The following is a 9,968-nucleotide window of genomic DNA, read 5'->3' on the forward strand; positions in this document are numbered from 1 at the left end:
TTATTCATCCCTCGGGTAGCTTGTGGCCCGCTCCGTTTTATCTAACATTGGTGTTATTGTACTATGATCTTATATTTATTAGTTTCCCTATAAATATTAAACGATGCTCTTGTCAGAATCTATATGGATGAATAGTAAAAATTTTGTGTAATTTATTAAAATTGAAAATTTTTATTTTATTTTATTTTAGCACCACTTTGTTTTTTGTAAATGTTTTCATTGATATGTAAAAATATTACTAAAGTTATTTTGTATGATATATTTAAGATATGATAAAATGTTACTAAGTCATTTTTAATGTTTTAGTAACATTCATAATATTAATAAATGTTCACACACATGTATAATAAATGTTCTTAAATTGAAAAAAACAGAGCTATTTATTCCAAAGACTTCTGAAAAGAAAAAAAAAACTTTGAATTTTCTAAATTATCGTTAAATCTTGAAGGAAAAACAAAAGTTGAGTGTTGGATCTTTGAATCTTTAAATCTATTCGAGTTGGATCTTCTAACCATCTACCCTGTGCCTTCTTTCTCCAATGTAATCTTGAGTATGTGTTGAATAAATTAATGTATTTTAAAGCCTCTTTACGTAAGTTTCATCATCTCAAATTATTTTACTTTAGCTTTTATTATTGACATTTTTTGATTTCAAATTACTCTTCTTTTATCATTTTGTGTTTTTTAACTAACGACATTGATATTTTGACCATAACTATCTCTTACAATTTAAAGTGGTATTTTTTATGTAATTTTGAAATATAAAACAATGAAAAAAAATAAAAAATTACTTAAAAATGTCAATAAGATAACATTATATTAAGCTAAGGTTCGGAGTTTCTTTTCCTTAAAGTTATTGTAGGAGTTCTAGAGAATAAAAAGAGGATTTCTCTGTTTGCACCCTCATGATTACTACTTGCACTCCATACTCACATAAAAAGATTAAAATACCACCTCTGTAGCCATGACTGTCAACATCTCCGCCGCTGTCACCATCCATTGGTGCCTCCAACTGCACTTCTTAAGTTTTCATCGTTGTTGAACTTTTCGAGAAGAGGAAGAGGAAGGGAAGTTCGTTCTGCAAAGCCTATTCTGAAATGTATTTTGTGTTATAGAAAGCTTGTTTTGAAATCATGTTTCAGATTACATCTCATATATATTTCAGAAATTTTATTTTGGAAATTTGGTCTAAAGATTCATGGTATCATATATGTTCCGAAAAACTTGTTCTAAATATTCTGCTCTAGAAAATTTATTCAAGAATGTATTTCATCTGTTCTGGAAATTTTATTATGGAAATCCTGTTCCTCAAATCCTGTTCCAAAAATTCTAGAGAGGTTGTTTCGGAAGATTTTCGGATCAGGTAATATTGAAGTGATCTCTATGAAAGGAAACATGGTTCTTATAAGAAGTGTTAAATATATTTTTTTTGTCTAGAAACTATTTATTAGAATTGTATTTTATCTCTAATTCAAAGTATATCATCCTTAGAGTTTATAAAAGAATATAAAATATCATCGATTTAAAACAACACCTAATAACGATAAAGTTTATCTATCGTTAGTGCAACTCTCTCTCTTCAGGATAGCGTGACAATAATGGATTGACCTTTTTTATAAAAGTCAACATTAGTTAATTTTGTTCAATTTTTAATTGATTTCTTTTATATATAATTTTTGTTGGAAAATTGAAGTTGTCGTTCAATATATAAAAATTAATTAAAGTTAGATGATTTTTAGCGAGAAAATATTCTTTTCTCTCAATCTCTAGTGGAAATCCCCAACACATGATAATCGTTATGTGTGTTGGGGATGAGGTTTTCGCAATCTCTAATAAAATCAAAATCACACTTTATTTTAACTATGAAATCTCTTCATGAGGTTCTTTCTCTTACAAACCTCACGATTTTATAGGATTAGAAAGGGAAAATTTAAACCTAATTCGTACTACAAAATTAGTTTGTAAGGTGAGATTTTTACCTATTTATATATTGAGAATTAATTTATCTAATCGATGTGAGACTTTCAACATTCTATCACGCCGAGGTATATATATTTTATGTATGAGACTAGACATTAATGAATGATCTTATAGCAGTTCAATAGCTAATGAAATAATAAACCGAACAAACATCAAATTTTGCTAGGATAAACTTCTTGTGACCACCACCACCACCACCAAACGTTAAGGCCCACCTCTAGGTTTTCCACCACCGGAGTAAGATGCACTTAGGAGAGAGATAAAATTGTAGTGAGGAGAAATAGAGTTATAGTGAGAAGAGAGAAACTCTAATGTAATTAGCTCTCTAATACATTTTAATATAATTTTAGTTAATAGTTTGAAAACGAAAAATATATTTAACCATTTTAAAATTTATTTGAGTTTATTTTGGGTGCATTTAGAAATTCTGGAGGAGCATGAAGAAAAAACCACAAAATGAAAAAGAAAAGAAAAGAAAAGGGGCCTAGACCACCACACCACCAAGACAAGGTTGGAAACACGAAATTCATCAGCTCTAACAGTGGCTGGATTTTATTGTTGTGCTGACATGATCTGAATTCGAAAATGGATATCAGTAAGTACAAGCTATTTTGCTTTGGATACACTTCAATGATACTCCAGAAGCCACACATGCAGTTTCTGGATCTATTTGTTGATTTTAATTCAGCTATAACATAATTTACAAGCATATAAAGAACAACAATAACACAAGGATCATTGACAAAGAAAGTGATCAGAACAGCATGCTTATGCTCTCCTTAGATTCATCATTTGGAACCCATCTTGATGACACTTGAAGATGAATGCAGCAGAGAAGACACAGAGAAGCTTGAGTTATTGCTTTTTGTTTTCAAACTTTGCATGACTGGTACTGATGAAGAAGCTGTTGGCAAAACTCCACCAGAGTTTTTATTCCCATATGCACCATTTGCAGGAGACCCTTTTAGAAGCACATCAAATTTTGCGTACTCCTCCCTTTCATGCTTTATCTCCTTCAGCATAGCAGCAATATCTCTCATTGTTGGCCTTTCATCAGGAGATGAGTTCACACACAATAATGCTATTCCCAATGCCTGCATCATTTCCTCTATTTCTGATTCTGGTCTAGAGAGTAAGCTAGGATCAAGCACTTCAAGACCCTTTTTCTGTCTCACCCAATCAACAACATGTACACCATCTGGGATTGTTGGATCAATTGGTTGCTTACCTGTCAAGACTTCTAACAAAACTACTCCATAGCTATAAACATCACTCTTCTCTGTGATCTTCATCATATAGCCATATTCTGAAACAGTTTCAAACTCAGGGAGTTCATTATGCAGAAAAATAGAAGCTACTTTTGCAAGTAAACAACAAGTAAGAATCCAAAGGAAGAAAGTAATCAAGTTGGTGTGGAAGAGTCACTAACCTGGAGCAATATATCCGTAGGAACCAGCAACTGTATTGGAAGAACGACCAAAATCACCATCATCAACAAGTTTAGCCAAGCCAAAGTCAGCAATGTAAGGTTCAAATTCAAGGCCAATGAGGATATTATTGGCTTTAATATCTCTGTGGACTATAGGAGGAACACAGTCATGATGTAGATATGCAAGGCCTTCTGCAGCACCTAACAAGATTCTGTACCTAAGTTCCCATTCCAGAGAATTTCCACTCCTCTCATGAAGTAGACTACTCAAACTTCCATTCGGCATGTAATCGAAAATAAGCAATCTTGTTTGTCTGTTCCAGCAGCACCCCAAGAATCTGACAATGTTCTTATGACGGATTGAGCCAAGGGTCTTCACCTCAGCTGAGAATGAATCACGAACTCCACTTTTTTCTTCCTTAAATGCCTCTTCTGCGTCAATAGTTGTTGGCCACAATTTCTTCACAGCAATGACTTCACCATTGTCCATTTCAGCTCTATATACAACACCAGAACACCCCTTTCCAATAATATTTCTATCAACTAAGCATCTCAGTATTTGTTCCACTGAAAAGTTTAGCTTCTGAAATGGTATGAACTGCCATGGCCACGAGTCACCCAATTCTGAATCATCATCTCTAATGATTCTTCTTGCTTTGATGACAGCAGTTATCCCCATAACAATCATTATCACTGTCAAGGCTATCAGCAATCCAATGGCTAGCTTAATCCTTTGCGATTTCCTTACTTCATTTCCGTTCAGTGACATACCAGTCTTGCTGGAATCCTTCACAAAGCATGAGAGCCCTTGATTTGCAGTGAAGTCTTTCGATGTCAACTGTCTGAAAAGCTTGTTATCTGGAAGACAGCCAGAAAATTTGTTGTAAGAAACATTGAGTGAAACGAGGTTGTCTAACTCAGCAAGAGGTTTCAAATCTCCTTCCAACTGGTTGTGTGAGAGGTCCAATATGGAAAGCTTGTTCAGAGAAGATATCTGAGCTGGGATTATTCCACGGAGTGAATTGCAACTAAGATTAAGAGCAATTTCTAGAGTCTCAATCCGGCCAAGCTCAGCTGGTATGTTTCCACTGAGGTTGTTGCTGCTAAGATCAAGCAGTTGCAGATTTGAACATAGGCTCAATGATGCAGGAATAGGTCCAGAAAACAAGTTATTGCTTAGGATTAGCTTACTCAGAGAAACAAGACGGCCTAAACTTGCAGGTAAAGGACCTGAAAACCTGTTGGAAGATGCATCCAAAACCTGAACTGCTGATAGTGAAGACAAATAATTAGGCAGAGGACCTTCTAAGTTGTTGTTGCTGAAGTCTATCATTTGCAGTTCAGAGCAGCTTCCAATCTCGTCAGGCACTGGACCAGAGAGGCGGTTCCCAGAGAGGTCTAAAAAGTTCAAATTCTTCAGGTTGCCTATTGTCTTGGGAATGCTACCAGTGATCCTGTTGTTTCCAAGCCTCAACCTTATAAGAGAGCTGCAACTGCCTATTTCATTTGGTATGAAACCTGATATGTCATTGGAAATCAGAAGCAGTTTTGTGAGGTTTTGGAGCTGGAATAGACCAACAGGAATACTACCAGTGAGTGCATTGCGTGACAAATCCAGTGATTGAAGATTACTACAGTTCCCCAAAGTGGAGGGAATGCTTCCCTCAAGCTGGTTCTGCCAAGCTAAGAACACCATGAGGTTTGACAACTGACCAAGCTCTGGTGGAATTAAGCCTGAGAGCTGGTTTGTGTCAACTTGCAACTGTTGAAGATTTTTAGCATTTGAAAGACTGGAAGGGATTGAACCAGACACATTGTTATCACTAATCATAAACTCTTCTAGATTCAAGAGACCCCCCAAAGATACAGGTATAGTCCCAGATAAAGAATTTAAGGAGAAATCAAATTTTCTCAAGCTTGTACAGTTACCAATCTCTTCTGGGATAGCCCCCATAAGACCATTCTGCCAGAAAAACAACTGTTCCAGCTTCTTGAGCTTACCAAGCTCATATGGGATAGACCCTGATAAGCTATTTTCATACAAGAACAAATCAACAAGCTCGGAACAGTTACCTAACTCCGGTGGAATTTCACCGGACAGCATGGTGGTATAGATGGACAAAGTCTGAAGCTTTGTGAGCTTACCCAAAGAAGCAGGCAAAGAACCAGATATTCTGGTATCAGCCAGCCCCAACACGGTCAAATTCCTGCATTCTCCAAGCTCTTCAGGAATCTTCCCAACTATATCTTTGTTTCCTCCTGCTCTTAGGGACTCAAGTTGTGACAACTTCCCCAGTTCAGGTGGGAGAGTCCCACTTATCTGATTGTCAAAAAGGAGTAGATTTTTCAACACAATGCAGTTGCTTAACTCCACAGGGATCCTTCCAGTAAGCTGGTTAGAGTTCAAAGACAAGTTCTGAAGGTTCTGGAGCTTTCCAATGGTTGCAGGGATTGAACCAACAAGATTGTTGGAGCTGAGGTCAATGACAGTGAGGGAAGAGCAATCACCAATGTCTGAAGGGATGGTTCCAGTTAGATTGGAATCAGATAAGACAAGCTTTTGAAGAGAGTGAAATGAAGAGAGGTTGGAAGGTATAGGAAGCTCTAGAGGGATGGATTGTATGTTGATTTCAGTGACAAAGCCTAGTGAGGAACATGTTATGAATGTCCAGTTGCATGGATTGGAATCAAGAATGTTCCAGTTGGAGAAAGAAGGAGGAGGTGGTGATGCAGAAGCATGGAGCCATGAGAAGAGAGTTGAGGCTTCGTGATTTGCAGAGAAGGCAATGCCATAGAGAAAAGTAAGTTGGAGGAGAATGATACAAAACAATGAAGAAGAAGAAGAAGAAGAAGAAGAAGAGATGTACAAGGATTGCCTCGAGCTGAGCATTGAAACAATGAAACATTTGCCTCAAATTCCAAACTTTTCTTCTCCTTGGGTTTGAGTCATTGGGTTTTGCACTCTTCACACTCAATGTGAATGCTGTGGCTTTCTTGCTTTGAACTCAAACTCAGAATAGCTCTTCTCTTTCCAAAACAAAGCTAAAAGGAGCAATTCACAGAAGCCAGAACAGAAGAGAATAAAATAACATAAAACTGAATGCCTAGAGATCAGAAAATCTGCAGCAGCTGCAGAAATAGCACCACCCCACCACACTAAAGATGCTTCTTTGTGTCTAAGCAAAAGCATTAGAATAATGGGGTTGTGCCAGGTGGTGTTTCTTGCAATGAACATAGCCATCTTATTATATACCTCTGGACCTTACCTGCACTGCACATACATCTGATTTATGCCTTTTGTTTATTGCTCACTTCTTGACTCATGCTACTTTCTTACCCACTGCTTCTCTTACACCCTCTCTCTCGTTTTTACTGAAAAAGTTTTAAAGAACAAAAGTTGCCCAAATTCTTAATAAATTATAGGAAAATAATTTTTTGACAAAGATTTGATTGACAAAGTTGACAAACTTACCAAATAAAGTAAGTTTTTTATTTTTTAATGGAAGTTAAAATAATAAAATAATAAAATTTTAGGGTTTTTTTACCAAAAATAGTTATTTGTCAAAAAAACTTTGTCAATGTATCATCTCTCTAAATTATATATCTTTCTGGGTATTCAAGCTATTTTGGCCTACAGTAAAAAACTAGAAAATTTACTGTTTAAGAAATTATCTCTCTTGTTGAATGTTCTTTTCACACATATTTTATACACCCAAACCAGTAAAAGTGTGAATTAAATCCTAGTTATATATTGAAAAGACATTATTCTTTGTCAAACTTTTTATCATAATGTTTATAATAATATCATTGAATGAACTTAAAAGATGATATTAATACCATTCAAAATCCCAGTGAAAACTGAGCGAACTTAGGTTGATTATATTGCTGAGGTAATTCACTGAGAAGTATTCAGAAAACGTGGGCAAGCTTGTAAATATTATAGGTCTTACTACCAGTTGGAAATAATTTTATCTTCCACAAGCTCTAATGTTATTACGAAAAAACAGTTATAAAAATATCTTAATGGTTTTGTATTAATTTTTACTTTAGTGTTTACTTCATTCAAAAATTCTTTTAATATATTTAAACGTTCTTTCATAATAATACTTTGTAGAAAAAATTTACAAAAAGAAAAATTACAACTTATAATTTCATTTCTCAGTAAAATAAAAAAATATATTTAAAAGAAGATAATTTTAAGAAATTTAATCCAAAAACATCTGTGTCTCATCTTCCAAGAGTCCATTGTGGAAACAGTTACTGTTTTACAGTTCGCAATTGCAATGTTTTGTAAACATTATAAGATACGTTGTTATTAATTCCACACTTATTCGTGAATCATTTATCTCACTTTATTTGTTTATTTGTTGTGGTTTCTTCATACTTGTGGACCAAGAAAAATCACATTTATTAATATCTGATTTAATAAGCATAAGAAAACATCTGACAGGAAATAAAAAATTAAAGCTCAAATACTAATTTCATCAATTTTTGTTGAATTTGTTAAATTCAGTCTTAATATTTCTATTTCAATCTTGTTTAATTTTTGTTAATTTTTTAATTCAGTTATTTTGCTAATGCTGTTTAAAATTATTAACGGATAGTAAACAATGTATATTACATGTTAGTTTGTGTTTTTTATATTATTTTTTTTATTTTTTATTAAAAATTTTAATTTCTTTATAATTTTTCTTATTTTAGAAAAAAATATGTTATGTGTCAAACCATCATCGTGTCATGTGAAAGAAAAAATGTCAAGTGTGAGTTAAGTGTCACATGTTAGTGTCTATATTCAACTATTAGATAATAATGTTATAGAACATTATATTAATCGATTATAAAATAATATTGTCAAATTTAAATATATCTTTTTTTTTTATTTTTGTAAAAACAACTATTTTCACATTTTCTTTTCTTTGTTTTTTAATCATAATAATTACAATGATTTATTTTAATATCGTAGAATGTGTTAATTTTAATTTAATTTTTATTTAATACTTTATGTGATTTTTAGTGTTTTGAAATTTTAAATCAATGGCGATAATTTTCACTCTTAAAATTTTTGTTCTAGTTTTAAACTAATTGTAACCCTAAACGAAAAATATTTAATAAAAATGTGAATTGTAATAAAAATATCACTATAACATTTATAGAAAACTTTAATTTGGTTTCAATTTATGGAGGAAAGGACAAAATGATTTATTTTAAAAAACACTGAAATTAAGTTGAACAAAAATAACGAGTATGTGGACCAAATTGAATATAAGACGTTAACACATGACACTACACTGACACATGACACTATTACACTCATGTGGCGTGATGTTGACTTGATGTGATACTTTTTTCTTAAATTAAGAAAAATTAAAAAATAAAATAAATAAAATTAAAAAAAATAATGAACTAACATTGACATACACTATTCACTGTCCATTAATTATTTAAACGGCATTAAAAAAAAATTAAATTGAACAAAATCGATGAAAAATAGAACTAAATTGAAAAAAAATATTGAAACTGAATTGAACTAATTTAACAAAAATAGAAACTAAATTAGTATTTAAAAAAAAGTAAAATTATAATGTTTGAGATAATTAATAAGTATTCCTTTTCATTACATGGATAATGATTTCATTGTATAGAAAACATATTTTTAAATATATCATAGTTTGTTGATTGCGTGAGGATTTCTTTTATGATTTTCTTATGTTTTTTTTTTTTTAACTTTATCCATTAAAATAACAGGAGGCATAGCATGATATAAATAAAATAACAATGACTTGTCATAACAAAAAATGCAATAATTATTTTTTATGATGGGACAGAATGAAATATCAAACAAGAATTTGTGAAATGAATCATAACTCATATTTAATAAAAGGATTAGTACAGATAGATTTTGTGTTACACAATTTAGGAAATAAAAACGAATTCAAAAACTTTATTAATCAAATTAATCTAATTCTAGGAAATGTAAATCAACCTAATTATATAATTACATTTTTGACTTATGTTATGATAAAATGAGATATTACAATAAGATATCAGAATGAATCTATAAAATATAATATAATTGGTAATATTAGAAAGTCTTTTATCAGATCGGTTATAGAAGAAACCAATCTAATGTCCACCTATCAGATTGGTTATAGAAGCCAATCTAATATCTTAATCTAAAAAAAAAATAAGAATTCCTTAAATCGATTATAAAAAGAGACCAATTTTTAGATGTTATGTAAGAGAGATAAATGGATGATTTTTTTTTACCTTCAATGTCATACTATATCGGTTGTTCTATAATTGATCTAACTTATTATATTGATAATTTTTAGATTGAGTATAAAATCGATGTAATATGCTCTAAACAATCGATATGAAAAGAATTTTGTATTGGTGAATCATCCTAATTATGAAAGGATGTAAATTGATATATTTTACATATATTTATATATATATATATATATATATATATATGGCAAAACTATAAAATATTTTCTAATATAATAAAAGTTAAGAGAAGTGGTATTGTGAAATAGTAAGACATTTTTTTTTTCAAATTA

General features: G+C 31.8%; 1 protein-coding gene across 1 annotated transcript; it reads right to left on the minus strand.

The window, feature by feature from the left end:
* Positions 1-2,490: 2,490 nt before the first annotated feature.
* Positions 2,491-6,614, minus strand: LOC114174075 (receptor-like protein kinase 2). The gene is made up of 2 exons (XM_028058823.1): positions 3,409-6,614; positions 2,491-3,285 (listed from the first exon to the last, which is right to left on the minus strand). The coding sequence occupies exons 1-2, from the start codon at positions 6,296-6,298 to the stop codon at positions 2,768-2,770; spliced, it is 3,408 nt and encodes a 1,135-aa protein (XP_027914624.1). The 5' UTR covers positions 6,299-6,614; the 3' UTR covers positions 2,491-2,767.
* Between the last annotated feature and the right edge of the window lie 3,354 nt (positions 6,615-9,968).

The sequence above is a fragment of the Vigna unguiculata genome, chromosome 2 (genome assembly GCF_004118075.2).
Source record: "Vigna unguiculata cultivar IT97K-499-35 chromosome 2, ASM411807v1, whole genome shotgun sequence".
Classification (NCBI taxonomy): domain Eukaryota; kingdom Viridiplantae; phylum Streptophyta; class Magnoliopsida; order Fabales; family Fabaceae; genus Vigna; species Vigna unguiculata.